We start from the raw sequence: 20,436 nt of genomic DNA, 5'->3' as shown, positions 1-20,436 counted from the left end.
ACGTACGAAGTTAGAGTTCAACAACCCGGATGCAGTCATTGGGTTAGCTCTGACTCTCCTCAGTCATCAGGTGACTGCACACCTCCTAAGAGAGGTAAGGCGATGCCTAAACAGACCTCATCTTCTATTAAGGCTTTGCCTCAACAGACCTTATCGTCTGTTGATCCCAAGACGACTTTGCTGCAGTCCATGCAGTCGCAGCTTGCGGTCTTAATGCGTGAGTTTCAGGCTGAGAAGGTTACACCTCCTCCTGCAAACGCTCCGCCTCTCCGCAGTCCAGTCTGCCAGGCGTACGAAGTTGAGGTTCCTCAGGCTACCTTACCGCGTTCTGAGTTGCCAGTTACCAGCGGTGTGCAGCAACCTCCGCCTCCTCCTGCGAGAGCTCCGCCTCACCGCAGTCCAGTCTGCCAGGCGTACGAAGTTGAGGTTCCTCAGGCTACCTTACCGCGTTCTGAGTTGCCAGTTACCAGCGTTGTGCAGCAACCTTAACCTTCCTTAAGGCAACCTCAGCAATGGGAGCAGGAGTCTTATGCCTTACTTCCTCCGCTTCCGCTTGCGGTTCCACCAGCGAGGCAACAATCTCTTGAGGTACGACAACCTCTTCTATCAATGAGGCAGCCACCTCAGCACTCACTGCAGCGACCTAAACCCTCCTCAAGGCAAGAGTCTCAACTCCTTAGGCTAGCACCTCAGGAACCTCAACTCGCGAGACAAGAACTGCGTTCTGCGCAGCCGCTACCTCAACTCTCGCAGCTCACACCTCAGGAACCTTAACTCGTTCCTCAGGAACCTGCTACTGCGCATCCGCAACCCTTACAGCAAGCGCAACTCTTGAGGCAGCAACCTCATGCTATGAGTCAGCCACCTCAACGCATGCATCTGCCTTTTTTTTCCTCAACTTGAGCTTCTTCCCATTCAACTTGGGAATAACAAATGACAGTAATAACACCTCATTGCTTTCATAACTTGCATTTGTAATCATATACATGTATGCCTACTCAAACATTATGATAATGGAGGTTATTTGTATTACTTATATAAAAATATATATGTATTCCTTGCAATATATTTTTAACAAATCGCAAAATATGGCAAAAATATCTTCTAAACAAATGAATCATGAGTTATGAATGTAAGGTAATATTATGTTGATATTAAACCCCATGCAAGCATGCATGAAGTATGCAGTGTTGCCAACAGGGCGAGTTTCCCTTTCCTGAGGTGAAGTAGATTATAGTACATTTAGTGTAGCTTAATTCTACGATTATCATGCCGGCTATCAAATTCATCAACAAAACAGTCTTAATCAATTCCCTCGGCACGTGCACTTTCAATGGACGGTAATGCGATATTACTCACTCTAGCACTGGTCATGGAATTTCTGAGAAATGTTACACGCCATGCAACACGCTCTGCTTACCTTACAGCATGCTCTACATACAGCATGCTCTGCATACAACATGCTCTGCATACCTTACCGCATGCTTCTCAGTCACACATCTTTGGTTGTTGCCAACTCACTAGACTGTCAAGCAGTTTCATAACGTTGCCTTCTAGTCTGCTGCTTTTGCACCAGTGAAACCCTCACTGAGAGAACTTAGCTTTTCTCGGATATGGTCCCTGTAGATGAGAAAGTGCTTTTCTCCCTCCTTCTGATATTCCCTTGAGGACTCTGTCATTTGGAGAGGAGCCTTTAGCTGCGTAGCCTCCTATGGACTTTTATTTAAGCATAACATGCTCCCAGGGAAGGTAATGGTTCCACTTCAGTCGCTAACCCCGTCTGTTACCACACCTGCTCCCATAGACCTTGAGCTGTGTTGCAAGACATGCAGTCCAAGCTTAGTCCTTGTTAGAGGATTTTTTTGTTTACGGAGTCAGTGTGTCACTGGGAAGACGTTCAACAACCAGCAGAAGTGACTTGTTGTGACGCAGTGCGGCAATCTCAGCAACCCGATAAGGAGTTGTCTGTACGACCCAGACAGTCTAGACAGCTTCGGGTTGTCACTGTACTTCCTCGCTTCCCCATGGTTGACAGTTCACAGACGGTGCAGCAGTACCATGATCTTGTGTCCGGCTCCGTCAGACGACTGGCTTTTAAGAGCTCCCACAAGTCGTCGCTTTCTGGAGATTCTCAGATGGTCTATGGATCTGACCAAGGAACTGGGCCCCCTGGTCAATTTTGAGGAGTCTCAGCTCGTCCCATCCCAGACCATTGTCTCCCTGGGTATGGATCTTCAGAGTCGAGCTTTTCGGGCTTTTCCGTCGGCCCCAAGGATCTTCCAAGCCCTAGAATGCATCCAGAGCATGCTGAGAAGGAACCGATGCTCAGTCAGGTAGTGGATGAGTCTAACAGGGACACTTTCATCGCTGGCCCTGTTCATCGTGTTAGGGAGACTCCACCTCCCCCCCTTCAGTATCATCTAGCTGCTCACTGGATAAAGGACATGACGCTAGAGACGGTCTCAGTTCCTGTTTCCGAAGAGAGGAGGTCTTCTCTCGCGTGGTGTAAGAACAGCTTTCTTCTCAAGGAAGTCTATCTTTGGCTGTTCAGAAACCTGACCGCCTTCTCCTCTCGGACGCATCAGACACGGGCTGGGGTGCGACTTTGGACGGACAGGAATGCTCGGGAACATGGAATCAGGAACAAAGGACACTTCACATCAATTGCAAGGAGTTGTTGGCGGTTCTTCTGGCCTTGATAAACTTCAAGTCCCTCCAGCTTAACAAAGTGGTGGAGGTGGACTCTGACAACACCACAGCCCTGGCTTACATCTTCAAGCAGGGAGGGACTCTTTCGTGAAGTTGTTCTAGATCGCAAGGGACCTCCTCATCTGGTCTAAAGATCGAAAGCTCACGCTGGTAACGAGGTTCATTCAGGGCGGTATGAATGTCATGGCAGATCACCTCAGCCGGAAGGGTCAGGTCATCCCCACAGAGTGGACCCTTCACAAGAATGTTTGCAGCAGACTTTGGGCCCTGTGGGGTCAGCCAACCATAGATCTGTTCGCTACCTCGATAACCTAGAGACTCCTGTTGTATTGTTCTCCGATTCCAGACCCAGCAGCAGTTCACGTGGATGCTTTTCTGCTGGATTGGTTCCATCTCGACCTGTATGCATTCCCGCCGTTCAAGATTGTCAACAGGGTACTTCAGAAGTTCTCCTCTCGCAAAGGGACACGGCTGACGTTGGTTGGCTCCGCTCTGGCCCGCGAGAGAATGGTTCTTAGAGGTACTGCAATGGCTGGTCGACATTCCCAGGACTCTTCCTCTAGGAGTGAACCTTCTACGTCTAACTCACGTAAAGAAGGTACACCCAAACCTCCACGCTCTTCGTCTGACTGCCTTCAGACTTTCGAAAGACTCTCAAGAGCTAGGGGCTTTTCGAAGGAGGCAGCCAGAGCGATTGCCAAAGCAAGGAGAACATCCACTCTCAGAATCTATCAGTCTCAAGGGGAAGTCTTCCGTAGCTGGTACAAGACCAATGCAGTTTCCTCAACCAGTACCACTGTAACCCAGATTGCTGACTTCCTGTTATATCTAAGGAAAGTAAGATCCCTTTCAGCTCCTACGATCAAGGGTTACAGAAGTATGTTGGCAGCGGTTTTCCGCCACAGAGGCTTGGATCTTTCCACCAACAAAGATCTACAGGACCTCCCTAGGTCTTTTGAGACCTCAAAGGAACGTCGGTTGTCCACTCCAGGCTGGAATCTAGACGTGGTCCTAAGGTTCCTTATGTCATCAAGATTTGAACCTCTCCAATCAGCCTCTTTTTAGGACCTCACATTAAAAACTCTCTTCCTCGTGTGCTTGACAACAGCTTAAAGAGTAAGTGAGATCCACACCTTCAGCAGGATCATTGTTTTCACATCTGAAACGGCTACATGTTCCTTGCAGCTCGGTTTTTGCTAAACGAGCTTCCTTCACGTCCTTGGCCTAAGTCGTTCGAGATCCCAAGCCTGTCCAACTTGGTGGGGAATGAACTGGAGAGAGTACTTTGCCCAGTTAGAGCTCTTAGGTACTATCTAAAAAGGTCTTAACCTTTACGAGGACAATCAGAAGCCTTATGGTGTGCTATCAAGAAACCTTCTTTTCCAAGTTCTAAGAACTCAGTTTCTTACTATTCAGGCTTCTGATTAGAGAAGCACATTCTCATCTGAAGGAAGAAGACCTTGCTTTGCTGAAGGTAAGGACACATGAAGTGAGAGCTGTGGCTACTTCAGTGGCCTTCAAACAGAGCCATTCTCTGCAGAGTGTTATGGATGCAACCTATTGGAGAAGCAAGTCAGTGTTCGCATCATTCTATCTCAAAGATGTCCAGTCTCTTTACGAGTACTGCTACACCCTGGGACCATTCGTAGCAACGAATGCAGTAGTAGGCGAGGGCTCAGCCACTACATTCCCATAATCCCATAACCTTTTAACCTTTCTCTTGAATACTTTTTATGGGTTGTACGGTCGGCTAAGAAGCCTTCCACATCCTTGTTGATTTGGCGGGTGGTCAATTCTTTCTTGAGAAGCGCCGAGGTTAAAGGTTGTGATGAGGTCCTTTAGTATGGGTTGCAGCCCTTGATACTTCAGCACCTTAGAGTTGTTCAGCCTCCTAAGAGGAACGCTGCGCTCAGTAAGGAAGACGAACTTATTTAAGGCAGAGTAATGGCTCAAGTCGACTTCCTTACCAGGTACTTGTAATTTCATTGTTATTTTGAATAACTGATAATATGAAATACGGGATACTTAGCTTCTTGATATACATGTACACTGGTTTTCACCCACCTCCCTGGGTGTGAATCAGCTACATGATTATCGGGTAAGTTTAATATTGAAAAATGTTATTTTCATTAGTAAAATAAATTTTTGAATATACTTACCCGATAATCATGATTTAATTGACCCACCCTTCCTCCCCATAGAACCAGTGGACCGAGGAAAAATTGAAGTGGTGTCAACAAGAAGTACTGCAGTACCTGGCCACAGGTGGCGCTTGTGAGTACACCCCCTCTTGTATAGCGATCGCTGGCGTATCCCTTCCGTAGAATTCTGTCGGGCAACAGAGTTGACAGCTACATGATTATCGGGTAAGTATATTCAAAAATTTATTTTACTAATGAAAATAACATTTTGTCATTTTTGTCAGCTACATGTAGCATCATAAATTTTGAGTTTCGTTTATACTTTTAAAATCCAAAATGTTAAGTACACTACACTTTATAACTTTTCGTTGTCTATTTTTGGATGTTACCCAATAATTTGACAAGATTTTGAAGTCCAGCATTGTGGAGAAGGTAGAATTGTAAACGTGACCTATGCGAATTTTGCAATACTGTTTATCACAGAAGGCTTAATCACTGGAAATGTGTGATAGTAAAGGTTATTTGTAGTGTCCATATGGTGGTTTTTCGTATTTTAGAATAAATCCCTTAGTGGATCTGTAAGATATAGAAAGGGGGCTTGGTGGTTTTGCTAAAGTAGCTTATGATAGAAATACTTACCAGATTCTTGTTCATAGTTTTCTGCGGTTTAAAATTACAGATTGCATAAGGCTAGTTACCAGTTATTAATGTGTTATTTGCCTACACCTGAGTAGAAATAGGAGTGTATTTATGAAACACTCTTCAATTATGTGTAATTTGCACCATGTGGAACTTTGCCCTTTAATATTTAAGGTTATATATTTGTCTTGTAATATAAAAGTAATTTGATTTAATCTTCATGAAGTATTTACTGCTGTCTAACAGATAACCTTTATTGTCCTTTACAGGGAACTTTTAAAAATTTCAGATTACACATTTTAGTGACAGATAAGAATTATGAAAAATGGAAACCTTAAACTGCTGTAGCTGGGCTCTAAGTAGCAAGCAATATCCACACTGTTACCAGTGGATTTTTAGAAACATTTTAACCGTTTATACCTCAGTGAAGTATTAATAACTTGGGAAATCATGTGATGAAACAGCACAAGTGATTTAGAATTTTTTTTTTTCTGTTGGATTTTACTAACTGGTAATGAATTTTAGTGTAAACCAAGAAATGTGATTTGATGGTAAATGATATCCTTAATGGGTATGTTAACATCTGTAACTCTACCTTGTTTGTACCTTGCATCATTGTGCCTTATCTCCAGGGGGCAATTAAGTATACCCTCAACAATAATGATTAGTGTAAGTTATCTTTTTTTGTTGCCTACTTGATGTCTCTCCCTGAGAGTTAATAGAGGGATGAAAGTTTTTGTCCTGCGGAAGTGGTGATTCATTACTGTGATAGAAATCAAGCATTCCAGGGTACAACCTATACATTCCAAATTAGTGGTAAATCTAGTCTGTTGTCAGTTACACAACGAAAAGTGTCACAATGGATCACAGCGAGCTCATAGCCGAAATGGCTTACATTGAAAAGCTTTCTACTCAAGAACGGCTGAAGCTGGCCAGGAGGCGTCGCATGCAGCAAATGAAAAAGTATTCTCAAAAGGAAAAAGAAGTAGCTGGGTCCAAAAAAGAAAAGACAGCACAAAATGAAGCTCAAAAAAGAAGACGGGAGAATGGCAAGAAAGTAAATTTTATAAGCAATGTCATGTTACTGGAAGCAGCAGCACGAAATGATATTGATGAAGGTGAGCTATGAGCATTATATCAGATATATGAAAAATAAACTTGTTACGTTTGCATATTGTCTACTGTATATCTCTAATGTTCATTTTGTTAAAGTGTTTTTATTACATAAAATTTTTCTTGCTAAGCCATTAACCCTTTTACCCCCAGGCTCTTTGGAAATTTCCAACCCTTAACCCCCAAGGGGTTATTTTTTCCCCAGCACATTTTGCAGTATATTTTATTTAAATTGCTCTAACAGCCTTCATTTTTGTCATAGAGAGGTCAGGTTGGTTTCATTCTCTTGGAAAATGCCTGAATTTTTTCAAAAAATTATCAAAAATATTAAAAAAAAAGTATTTTTATAGCATTTTGTTGCAAGGACGTACCGGTACGTCCATGGGGGTAAAGGGATGAGTTTTGTGAAACGTACCAGTACGTCCTTTGGGGGTAAAAGGGTTAATTATATATTGCCCTATTTCTTTGGAGGAGGAATTTCAGTCATACCAACTCATTTCATTCAAGATATAATTCACCTGTACTGTATTGTACATACTGCACATGCCTATTCTTGCATATGTGGTGCCTGCTTCGTATACTGTTTGTGTTACAGATCAAAGTATGGGGATGTGAGAAGGGAACTCACCCTATTGATTGAGTTTGAATTTTTGTGTAATAGAAATAATGTTTTTTTCATCATAAACTCATCAATCATATAAGTGTTTAATAGCCATTTAGGAGGAAGGAGTCATAATTACTCAGGCCAAGTCATTTACAGTACTGTAGGAGGATTGAAGACAAAAAGATAAAAACTCAACTTTGTCTTTCCAGCCTGGAAGACGAGCATGCAAGTAGACCTTGGCAGTATGCCGCTAATGTTTTTATGTTGACCAGGCTGACATGAGTCTTTTTATTGTTTATATATGACATATCTGTTTTTGACGTTAATAGTTTATATAGGACATATCTGTTTTGACGCTGTTACTGTTTTTAGAATGATATATGGTTAATATATTCTCATCATTTATTTATTTCTCTATTTCCTTTCCTCACTGGGCTATTTTTCCCTGTTGGAGCCCTTGGGCTTATAGCATCTTGCTTTTCCAACTAGGGTTGTAGTTTGGCTAGTAATAATAATAATAAAGGATTACCAGAAACTTTTGATACATGTTAAAGATACGCTTTTAACTTGACTTCACTAGTGTGACTCAGGATGTGGATTTAAATGCCACTCTTTAGTGGTAACCATAACAGCCATGAACCATTATGTGGAACCTAAGATTGTGGGCTGTAGCAGAAAAAGACTATCAGATGCTGACATTGATCTGGAACCACCCTGGTGAAAAAACTGGTTAGTCACAAATTGTCTTAGATTACGTTTGTCCAACAATCTTCCTCCGTTTTGTAATGACACTGCACCTCTGCTCATTTGCAGTGTGGTGATGCTCATCAAGTCCTGGTGGCATTAAAAGGTCCAGCTTACTTGCCCAGTCTGTGTTATCGACGTCATTGATACGTAGGATGACTTTTCCCTGAATTTCCCTTTCACAGCTCTTTTTCTGTTTTACAATTACACTACTGTACATGGTAACGAAATCCCTTCTCACTGAGGATTTTTATTCACTATTAAATGATCTATATAAGTTGATTGATGTGTTCCAGCATAATAACACGTCCTGTCTCTAAAAACAGTTCCAGTGAGGATACATCCAAATGCTTATGCATTTTTCTCTCAAATAATACCTAACAAATGTTAGGTACCACTGCCATGATCCTGCTTGAAGGAAGTCACTAAGTTCTAAAATACTATTAAGGAACAGAGGTGAGTCAAGAGTATGTATATGAAGGTCCCATACCTTTAACTGCAACGAATCATTGTCCAGATCATTACTGTATAGCAAGTCCATGTGATTACCTGACATATCCAAAAGGGTACTATATTCGTGATTTCACTGCTGTATTTGTTTTTTTTCAATATTAAACTTACCCGATGATCATATAGCTGTCAGCTCTGCTGCCCGACAGAAAAACCTACGGGCGGAATACGCCAGCGATCGCTATACAGGTGGGGGTGTACATCAACAGCGCCATCTGTCAAGTAGGTACTCAAGTACTCGATGTCAACAAAGAACCAATTTTCTCTCTGTCGTGCCACTGGCAAGACCTACTAAATACGCTGTTACTAACTGGATTTGTTTTCACAACGATTTGGTGAAGTACACTATTCCAGTTTTGAGCTTTCGCTATGCAGGGGTTTTATCTTCATTTCAAAACTTGAACTCGTTTTGGATAGATTTAATTATGGTGACGAAGAAAGTATGGACTCTCTTTCACTTTTAAATGGCCGACCCTTCCCTTAGACGGAAGTGGGTTTAGGTTTTTGGTAATTTTGCTTAACACGTTATAGATCTATATATTTTATATCTCTCCGCCTTTATAGGCCTCTTCGATTAACTTTCCATTTATTATAAACATATAAAAATAAATTTTTATGTTTGTTTATATGCGACCTTTCCTGATAGTAGGCGGTCCTAACTTGGAACCGAAGTTAATTAACATTGAGCCCGTTATATCGTATTTAACCTTTAAAGAATTTAATACTTTTTAAATTTTAATGTTTTATGAAAGAATTTCTTTGATAGTCTCGTACTGTTTTCAAAGATGAACTAACGTTTAGTTTTTTAGTCTACGCAGTTGTTGACGTTCAGGACGTTCAACATGCGCTCTATCGTTACGATAGAGAGAGAGTGTATCACGGTTTCACTTTGCAGTAAGAGTAAACCGATTCTGGCTTTTCGTTCATTCTTTCTTAGCTTAAATGGTTTAAATTCTAAATTAAAGGAACTTTTTATTTGGAAAACCTTTCAGTTTTTTCCTTTAGCAAATAACATGTTTTAACGATATATAATTGGGCTCTTCTCTCAGGTGCGAAATCAAGAGAGAAAGAGAGAGAGAGATAGAGACGGAGGGAGAGAGAGGAGAATAAACGTTTCGTTCAAGCGGGTAACGTTGTTCTCGTTTTTACTCTCCTCCCTAGTCGCTGTAGGGGAAGAAGGTAAAACGTTTCTAGGGTTTTATTCTTGTTTCCAGGATATGTGCGGTGAGAGATTGTAAACGTAGTTTATTTTGATCTAGTGTTTAGTCTCTTTCCCAGCCACTGAATTCTTTATCTTTATATATGTTTTCTGTTGCATTATACGACTGTTTTCGCAATTACTACCTTTTAATGAAGGATAGTATTGCGTGTTTCAGGTAGAAATCAGTAAATGTTTCGATTTCAGTGAAATAAGTGCAAAACAGAAAATCAAAGTGATAAAGTGATATGCGCAAAGTGTTACAGTGTTGCGTCCGAGGGTTCGTCTGTTCGTGCCAGTCGTTCACCTAGTCCGGGACCTCTTACAAGCTCCCAAGCCCAGGGGAGAAGTAATGTCGAACGACTTATGGGTTCCTCAGGCCTTGATCAACGAACAGACGTTTTTCCCTCCGTGGTTTCGGGCGTATCTACCCAAGATCGCCCCACCCACACAAAGACGAGAGAGCCCATTTATTCCTCGTCTGCGGAAGAGGTTTCTCGTAAGAAACCAAGGACCACATCTCGCAGCTTTTTAAGTGCATGTCGGTCCCTTCCGCGCAAGTCCAACGGCCCAGGTGTAGCCACTGGGTCAGTTCGGACTCGCTGCAGTCATCCGACGACTGCACACCTCCCAAGAGAGGCAAGGTGGTACCGCAACAGGCAGTAACTCCGTCTGTTGCCGCACCCGCTGTTTTAGACCCTCAGTCACAACGGACAGTAGCTCCGTCTGTTGCCGCTTTTGTAGACCCTAAGTGGTCTTTACTGCAGTCTATGCAGACTCAGTTAGCTGCGGTTATGCAGGAGTTTCGTGCGGAGAAGGTTGACACTGCACCCGTTGGCCTACAACCTGCCACGGTTGTGCGCCCAGCTCACGCTGAGGCTGCCTGCTCCCACACTCCGGCTGCGGAGAGGTTGGCGCTGCACCCGTTAGCCTACAACCTGCCACGGTTGTGCGCCCAGCTCACGCTGAGGCTGCCTGCTCCCACACTCCGGCTGCGGAGAGCTCCACCACCGATGCGCAGTCGACCCTGCCAGACGCATGTTGACGTTAGCCGACGTGCGGCACCCTCCGTTGACATGCGTGAGCTACCGCATCAGCAGTGGGAAGGTGGAGTCAAGCTGCCGTGTTTTGACACGATGCGTCAGTCTCCGCAACCCACGGCAGTCCCCATCACGCACCACCACTCCGCTTTGGTTGTTGCCAGCTCTCAGACTGTCAAGCAGTTACATGACGTTGCCTTCTGGTCTGCTACTAATGCACCAGTGCTGTATGTCCTCACGCACCTGTTGTGGTTGATAGTTCAGTTTTTTTTGACAGTTCACAGACTGTCAGGCAGTTACATAACGTTGCCTTCTGGTCTGCTGCTAATGCACCAGTGCTGTATGTCCTCACGTACCTGTTGTGGTTGACAGTTCAGTTTTTGACAGTTCACAGACTGTCAAGCAGTTACATAACGTTGCCTTCTGGTCTGCTGCTTATGCACCAGTGAGACCCTCACTGAGATAACCTAGCTTTTCTCGGACTAGGTTCCTGTAGATGAGAAAGTGCTGTTCTCCCTCCTACTGATTTTCCTTTGAGGACTCTGTCAATTGGAGAGGAGCCTTAAGCTGCTTAGCCTCCTCTGGACTTTAATTAAAGCATAACAAGGCTTCCAGGGATGGTAAATGGTTCCGCTTCAGTCGCTAACCCCGTCTGTTGCCACACCTGCTCCCGTAGACCCTAATGGGCTTTGCTGCAAGACATGCAGTCCAAGCTTGTGTCCTTGATAGAGGACTTTTTACGGAGAAGAACCTTCTGGCCAACAACCTTCCTACCGGTTGGTTGTGCGCCCTGTTGACGCTGAGGTATCCTACTCGCGTCCACCAGTTGAGGTGGTTCCTCCACCGATGCGACCCAGTGTGGGTTGCCAGTCGCACGTTGACGTTAAGCGACGCTCGGAGGTGGTTGTTGACGTTCAGTGTGTCACTAGGAAGACGTTCAACAACCAGCAGAGGTGACTTGTTGTGACGCAGTGCGTCAACCTCAGCAACCCGGTAGGGTGTTGACTGCACAACCCAGACAGTCTAGACAGTTTTGGGTTGACGCTGTACTTCCTCGCGTCCCCATGGTTGATAGTTCACAGACTGTGCAGCAGTACCATGATATTGCGTCCGGCTCCGTCACGCATCCACCAGTGCGACCGGATTCAGCGAGTCAGACGTTGCCCACTCCGTTGCCGTTTCCTCATCAGTTTCGGATGAGGAACCCTCTGATGAGGACGTTGCTGAACAAGACGTTCAACCCCCAGCCCTGCTATCCATCCAGAAGATGCTGAAGAAGGAACGCTGCCCTGTCAGGCTGTGGATGAGTCTGGTAAGGACACTGTCATCCGTGGTTCATTTGTGTCACTTGGAAGACTACACCTCCGTCCTCTTCTGTATCATCTAGCTTTTCACTGGAAAAAGGACAAGACGCTAGAAGCGGTCTCGATCCCGGTTTCCGGAAAGATAAAGTCTGGTCTGACTTGGTGAAAGGACTTTATCAACCTTAGAAAGGGTCTTCCCCTGACTGTTCAGACTCCCAACCACGTTCTCTTCTCGGACGCATCGGACGTAGGCTGGGGTGCGACATTAGGTGGTAGGGAATGCTCGGGATTATGGAACTCGAGTCAAAGGACAATGCATTTCAACTGCAAGAAGCTACTGGCAGTACGTCTGTCCTGGAAAAGCTTCAGGTCTCTCCTTCAAGGCAAAGTGGTGGAGGTGAACTCGGACAACACCCGGCTTTGACGTACATCTCCAAGCAAGGAGGGACCTACTCTCTGACATGGTACGAGATCGCAAGGGACCTCCTCACCTGGTCAACAGGTCTAGACTTTTCACTAGCAGCGAGGTTCATCCAAGGCAACTTGAATGTCATAGCAGATTGTCTCAGTAGGAAGGGACAAATAATTCCAACAGATTGGACCCTCCACAAGGATGTATGCAAGAGACTTTGGGCCACCTGGGGCCAGCCAACCATAGATCTCTTCGCAACCTCGATGACCAAGAGGCTCCCAATAGTTTGCTCACCTATCCCGGACCCAGCAGTAGTTCATTTAGATGCCTTTCTACTAGATTGGTCACATCTAGATCTATATGCATTCCCTCCGTTCAAGATTGTCAACAAGGTACTGCAGAAGTTCGCCTCTCACGAAGGGACAAGGTTGACGCCAGTTGCTTCCCTCTGGCCCGCGAGAGAATAACTCACCGAGGTACTTCGATGACTAGTAGACGTTCCCAGAACACTTCCCCTAAGGGTGGACCTTCTACGTCAGCCACGCGTAAAGAAGGTACACCAAGGCCTCCACGCTCTTCGTCTGACTGCCTTCAGACTATCGAAAGACTCTCGAGAGCTAGAGGCTTTTCGAAGGAGGCAACCAGAGTGTTTGCTAGAGCAAGGAGAACATCCACCCTTAGAATCTACCAATCGAAGTGGGAAATCTTCCGAAACTGGTGCAAGTCAGTATCCGTATCCTCGACCAGCACCTCTGTAACTCAAATAGCTGACTTTCTCTTATATCTGAGGAAAGAACGATCTCTTTCAGCTCCCACTTTCAAGGGTTACAGAAGCATGTTGGCATCAGTCTTCCGTCACAGAGGCTTAGATCTTTCCAACAATAAAGATCTACAAGACCTCATTAAGTCTTTTGAGACCACGAAGGAGCGTCGGTTGGTTACACCTGGTTGGAATTTAGACGTGGTACTAAGATTCCTTATGTCAGACAGGTTCGAACCGCTTCAATCAGCCTCCCTGAAAGATCTCACCTTTAAGACTCTTTTCCTGATATGCTTAATCACAGCTAAAAGAGTCAGTGAGATTCATGCCTTCAGCAAGAACATCGGATTCTCATCCGAAACGGCTACATGTTCTACAACTTGGTTTTCTAGCCAAACACGAGCTGCCTTCTCGGCCTTGACCAATATCGTTCGATATTCCAAACTTTTCGTATGGTTGGAAATGAACTAGAAAGAGTATTATGTCCTGTAAGAGCTCTTAAGTTCTTTTTAAAATCCTTTACGAGGCCCGTCTGAAGCTTTATGGTGTTCAGTTAAGAATCCATCTTTGCCTATGTCAGAGAATTCTTTATCCTATTTTATCAGACTGTTAATACGAGAAGCTCATTCCCATCTGAATGAGGAAGACCAAGCTTTGCTGAAGATAAGGACACACGAAGTTAGAGCTGTCGCAACTTCCGTGGCCTTTAAACAAAATAGATCTCTGCAAAGTATATTCGACGCAACCTATTGGAAAAGCAAATCAGTGTTCGCGTCTTTTATCTTAAGAATGTTCAGTCTCTTTACGAGAACTGCTACACTCTGGGACCATTCGTAGCAACGAGTGCAGTAGTGGTGAGGGCTCCACCACTACAATTCCCTAATTCCATAACCTTTTTAATCTTTCTCTTGAAATGTTTTATTATTGTTTTTGGGTTGTCCGGAAGGCTAAGAAGCCTTTCACATCCTACTTGATTTGGCGGGTGGTCAAAGTCATTTCTTGAGAAGCGCCTAGATTAGAGGTTTTGATGAGGACCTTTAGTATGGGTTGCAACCCTTCATACTTCAGCTCCTAGGAGTCGCTCAGCATCCTATGAGGATCGCGAGGCTCAGTAAGGAAGACGTACTTAAAAAGGCAGAGTAATTGTTCAAGTCGACTTCCTTACCAGGTACTTATTTATTTTATGTTTGTTATTTTGAATAACTGCTAAAATGAAGTACGGAATACTTAGCTCATAATAATGTCAACATGTAATGCTGGTCTCTACCCACCCCCCTGGGTGTGAATCAGCTATATGATCATCGGGTAAGTTTAATATTGAAAAATGTTATTTTCATTAGTAAAATAAATTTTTGAATATACTTACCCGATGATCATAAATTAAAGGACCCACCCATCCTCCCCAATAGAGACCCAGTGGACAGAGGAGAAAATTGGTTCTTTGTTGACATCGAGTACTTGAGTACCTACTTGACAGATGGCGCTGTTGATGTACACCCCCACCTGTATAGCGATCGCTGGCGTATTCCGCCCGTAGGTTTTTCTGTCGGGCAGCAGAGCTGACAGCTATATGATCATCGGTTAAGTATATTCAAAAATTTACTTTACTAATGAAAATAACATTTTCTGCAAATCAAGTAAAGAAAATTCTATAAGAATGAATTAGAACAGCTCTGACAGGGCAAAGATTTTACACATTTGACTAAGACAAGTTGAAGCTGGTATAGCATGAGCAGAAAGCTTTTAAAGATACATTTTTTATAGTTAAGTTCAGTAGATGAGTCTGACAGGGTCTTAAGAAGGATAAATGAAGCTCCTCAGACAATGGAAAATCCCAACTATAATCAAACAGGACATTTAAGTGGATGGAGCCAGGCTAAGAAATTAGTGCTGTCAAGTCTATTAATTTGTTTAAATCATTCTCCCAACCATTAATCCTTTATTGAAAGGCTTACAGAGATCTTTTAGATTTCATAATTTTTTTGAATATTTTTTCTTTTAACTTCTAAGTGCTAGGTGCTTTCTTTGCACCAGGTGGGAGTTTTGGGGCTCAGGAAATTATAATTTCCCCTGGAATACCTGTGTCCCACCCACCTGCTGATACATTTGATTCCACTCAAGCAAGGGTGTTTAAGGTATTTTGTTTTCTTGTAATTTTTCCTTCATTACTATGTTGAAAGTGACAACGTCAATAATAACAACAATTGTTTGTTTAATTTTAGAAGCACCCTGATACAACGTTTTCCATTCATGTAATTCTTGTGTAGTTTGCATCCTTTGTAGGGTATTGCCCACTTACATGATTGTATTTTCCCTCCCACAAGGAGATTTATCATTTAACTTTTGTAGGAAAAATACAGTGTTGTTTTTAACATACTGCAATTGTTTATTTGAAATTCACATAATTTTTTTTTTATATACTTTTTTTTACATAAAGTGAGCTGTATTTTAGCCAACTCTTCTCATAGACAGAATTGATAAAAAAAATATACACTCTAATACAGTTCACAGTTCACACACTACACACACAGGTCTGTTTACAGATATTTGATGTTTATACTTTTGAATAGTCTAGGTATACTGTACTGTAAATTTTTATTTTATGAGAAGCTATGTAAAGGTAGTGGATTTATCAAATACATCTTTTCTTACCTTTCCACTGTGTAATACTTTTGCATCCTTACTCAATTTTTATTGTTGTTGTTGAATTTAATGATTCATTTAGATGTTATTTCAAGTCTGCTATTATGAAATTAGCATAGTGTACTGTGTTTTTCCTGTTTTATGGTTAATTTGATATCACTAGATTGTCTTATTACTATAGCTGATTGTGGAGGATTTTTCAGTAATAAGAGTGACCGCAACCTTTTTAGATATTTATTCTGGCTATAGGAAAGGCCACTATATTGGCAATGCATCAAAACTTGAGAGATTTGAAAATGTAGGTAGAATATGTTGTATTTCTTAGTTTTCAATATTAATCTTACCCGATGATCATGTAGCTGCAACTCTGTTGCTCGACAGAAAAAACCTACGGTCGGGATACGCCAGCGATCGCTATACAGGTGGGGGTGTACAACAACAGCGCCATCTGTCGAGTAGGTACTCAGGTACTTCTTGTCAACAAGAACCAATTTTTCCTCTGTCGTGCCAATGGCAGGACCTACTAAATACGCCGTCCCTACTGGATATGTTTTCACAACGATTTGGTGAAGTACACTATTCCAGTTTTGAGCTTTCGCTATGCAGGGGTTTTATCTTCATTTCAAAACTTGAATTCGTTTTCGATAGATTTAGTTATGGTGACGAAGAGAGTATGGACTCTCTTTCACTTTTAAATGGCCGACCCTTCCCTTAGACGGAAGTGTGTTTAGGTTTTTGGTAATTTTGCTTAACAAGTTATAGATCTATTTATTTTATATCTCTCCGCCTTGATAGGCCTCTTCGATTGACCTTTCCTATAGTAGGCGGTCCATTCTTGGAACCGAAGTTAATTAACATTGAGCCCGTCATATCGTATTTAACCTTTTAAGAATTTAATACTTTTTAATTTTAATGTTTTATGAAAGAATTTCTTTGATAGTCTCGTACTGTTTTCAAAGATGAACTAACGTTTAGTTTTTTAGTCTCCGCAGTTGTTGACGTTCAGAACGTTCAACATGCGCTCTATCGTTACGATAGAGAGAGAGTGTTTCACGGTTTCACGTTGCAGTAAGAGTAAACCGATTCTAGCGTTTCGTTCATTCTTTCATAGCTTAAATGGTTTAAATTCTAAATAAAGGAACTTTTTATTTGGGAAACCTTTCAGTTCCTTTTAGCAAATAACATGTTTTAACGTTATATAATTGGGCTCTTCTCTCAGGCGCTAAGTCAAGAGAGAAGAGAGAGAGAGATAGAGACGGAGGGAGAGAGAGGAGAATAAACGTTTCGTTCAAGCGGGTAACGTTGTTCTCGTTTTTTACTCTTCTCCCTAGTTGCTGTAGAGGAAGAAGGTAAAACGTTTCCAGAGTTTTATTCTTGTTCCCAGGCTTTAGGCGGTGAGAGATTGTAAACGTAGTTTATTTGATCTAGTGTTTAGTCTCTTTTCCAGCCACTGAATTCGTTTTTTACTCTTCTCCCTAGTCGCTGTAGGGGAAGAAGGTAAAACGTTTCTAGTTTTATTCTTGTTCCCAGGCTTTATGCGGTGAGAGATTGTAAACGTAGTTTATTTGATCTAGTGTTTAGTCTCTTTTCCAGCCACTGAATTCTTTATCTTTATTTATGTTTTTCTGTTGCATTGTAAAACTGTTTTCGCAATTACTACCTTTTAATGAAGGATAGGATTGCGTGTTTCAGGTAGAAATCAGTTAAAGTTTCGATTTCAGTGAAATAAGTGCAAACAGAAAATCAAAAGTGATAAAGTGATATGCGCAAAGTGTTACAGTGTTATGTCCGAGGGTTCGTCTGTTCGTGCCAGTTGTTCACCTAGTCCGATACCTCTTACAAGCTCCCAAGCCCAGGGGAGAAGTAATGTCGTACGACTTATGGGTTCCACAGGCCTTGATCGACGAACAGACGTTTTTTCCCTCCGTGGTTTCGGGCGTATCTACACACGTTGCCGACGTGAGATCGCCCCACCCACACAAAGACGAGAGAGCCCATTTATTCCTCGTCTGCGGAAGAGGTTTCTCGTAGAAACCATGGACCAAATCTTGCAGCTTTTAAGTGCAAGTCGGTCCCTTCCGCGCAAGTCCAACGGCCTAGGTGTAGCCACTGGGTCAGTTCGGACTCGCTGCAGTCATCCGACGACTGCACACCTCCCAAGAGAGGCAAGGTGGTACAGCAACAGGCAGTAACTCCGTCTGTTGCCGCACCAGCTGTTTTAGACCCTCAGTCACAACGGACAGTAGCTCCGTTTGTTGCCTTTTTTTTTTTTGTAGACCCTAAGTGGTCTTTACTGCAGTCTATGCAGACTCAGTTAGCTGTGGTTATGCAGGAGTTTTGTGCGGAGAAGGTTTACACTGCTCTCGTTAGCCTACAACCTACCACGGTTGTGCGCCTAGCTCACGCTGAGGCTGCCTGCTCCCACACTCCGGCTGCGGAGAGCTCCACCTCCGATGCGCAATCGACCCTGCCAGACGCATGTTAACGTTAGCCGACATGCGGCTCCCTCCGTTAACATGCGTGAGCTACCGCATCAGCAGTGGGAAGGTGGAGTCAAGCTGCTGTGTTTTGACGCGATGCGTTAGTTTCCGCAACCCACGGCAGTCCCCACCACGCACCACCACTCCGCTTTGGTTGTTGCCTGCTCCCACACTCCGACTGCGGAGAAGGTTGACGATGCACCCGTTTGCCTACAACCTGCCACGGTTGTGCGCCCAGCATGGCTGCCTGCTCCCACACTCTTGTTGTGAGAGCTCCTCCACCCATGCGCAGTCTACCCTGCCAGACGCATGCTTACTCCCACAGACACACGGAGCACTCCGTTGCCGTGCGTGAGCTACCACAAGCTGCCGTGTTTTGACACGGTGTGTCAGCCTCCGCAACACACTGTGGTTACCGCCACTCGCCCGCAGCAGACTAGTCAGTCAGGAGTTGAGGCTTCCCCACACAGCTTTGGTTGTTGCCAGCTCACAGACCGTCAAGCAGTTACATGACGTTGCCTTCTGGTCTGCTACTAATGCACCAGTGCTGTATGTCCTCACGCACCTGTTGTGGTTGACAGTTCAGTTTTTGACAGTTCACAGACTGTCAAGCAGTTACATAACGTTGCCTTCTGGTCTGCTGCTTAGGCACCAGTGAGACCCTCACTGAGATAACCTAGCTTTTCTCGGACATGGTTCCTGTAGATGAGAAAGTGCTGTTCTCCCTCCTTCTGATATTCCTTTGAGGACTCTGTCATTTGGAGAGGAGCCTTAAGCTGCTTAGCCTCCTATGGACTTTGATTAAAGCATAACAAGGCTTCCAGGGATGGTAAATGGTTCCGCTTCGGTCGCTAACCCCGTCTGTTGCCACACCTGCTCCCATAGACCCTAATGGGCTTTGTTGCAAGACATGCAGTCCAAGCTTGTGTCCCTGATAGAGGATTTTTTACGGAGAAGAACCTCCTAGCCAACAACCTTCCTACCGGTTGGTTGTACGCCCTGTTGACGCTGAGGTATCCTACTCACGTCCGCCAGTTGAGGTGGTTCCTCCACCGGTGCGACCCAGTGTGGGTTGCCAGTCGCACGTTGACGTTAAGCGACTCTCGGAGGTGGTTGTGGACGTTCAGTGTGTCACTAGGAAGACGTTCAACAACCAGCAGAGGTGACTTGTTGTGACGCAGTGCGGCAACCTCAGCAACCCGGTAGGGGGTTGACTGCACAGTTTCGGGTTAACACTGTTCTTCCTCGCGTCCCCATGGTTGACAGTTCACAGACTGTGCAGCAGTACCATGATCTTGTGTCCGGCTCCGTCACGCTTCCACCAGGGCGACCGGATTCAGCGAGTCAGACGTTGCCCGCTCCGTTGCCGTTTCCTCATCAGTTTCGGATGAGGAACCCTCTGATGAGGACATTGCTGAACAAGACGATCAACCCCCAGCCCTGTTATCCATCCAGAAGATGCTGAAGAAGGAACACTGCCCTGTCAGGCTGTGGATGAGTCTGGTTGGGACACTGTCATCCGTGGTTCAATTTGTGTCACTTGGAAGACTACACCTCCGTCCTCTTCTGTATCATCTAGCTTTTCACTGGAAAAGGACAAGACCCTAGAAGCGGTCTCGATCCCGGTTTCCGGAAAGATAAAGTCTGGTCTGACTTGGTGAAAGGACTTTATCAACCTTAGAAAGGGTCTTCCCCTGACTGTTCAGACTCCCAACCACGTTCTCTTCTCGGACGCATCGGACGTAGGCTGGGGTGCGACATTAGGCGGTAGGGAATGCTCGGGATTATGGAACTCGAGTCAAAGGACAATGCATTTCAACTGCAAGAAGCTACTGGCAGTACGTCTGACCTGGGAAAGCTTCAGGTCTCTCCTTCAAGGCAAAGTGGTGGAGGTGAACACGGACAACACCCTGCTTTGACGTACATCTCCAAGCAAGGAGGGACCTACTCTGTGATATGGTACGAGTTCGCAAGAGACCTCCTCTCCTGTTCAACAGGTCTAGACTTTTCACTAGTAACGAGGTTCATCCAAGGCAACTTGAATTTCATAGCAGATTGTCTCAGTAGGAAGGGACTAATAATTCCAACATATTGGACCCTCCACAAGGATGTATGCAAGAGACTTTGGGCCACCTGGGG

General features: G+C 44.1%; 2 protein-coding genes across 2 annotated transcripts in view; one reads left to right on the top strand and one right to left on the bottom strand.

Annotated features, from left to right (window-relative positions):
* The window catches only part of LOC137629445 (protein phosphatase 1 regulatory subunit 16A-like), a 423,268-nt gene that overhangs the window by 214,031 nt on the left and 188,801 nt on the right, over positions 1-20,436 (bottom strand). The window lies entirely within an intron of this gene.
* LOC137629443 (protein phosphatase 1 regulatory subunit 16A-like) overlaps positions 1-20,436 on the top strand; it is an 88,535-nt gene that overhangs the window by 13,867 nt on the left and 54,232 nt on the right. The window contains exon 2 of the mRNA XM_068360746.1: positions 5,759-6,607. Coding sequence (XP_068216847.1) covers positions 6,349-6,607 — 259 coding nt within the window. The 5' untranslated portion in view covers positions 5,759-6,348. The remainder of the gene's footprint in view (positions 1-5,758; positions 6,608-20,436) is intronic.

The sequence above is a fragment of the Palaemon carinicauda genome, chromosome 37 (assembly GCF_036898095.1).
Source record: "Palaemon carinicauda isolate YSFRI2023 chromosome 37, ASM3689809v2, whole genome shotgun sequence".
NCBI lineage: Eukaryota > Metazoa > Arthropoda > Malacostraca > Decapoda > Palaemonidae > Palaemon > Palaemon carinicauda.
Note: the sequence above shows the minus strand (reverse complement) of the source record. Positions and strands in the feature narration are given on the sequence as shown.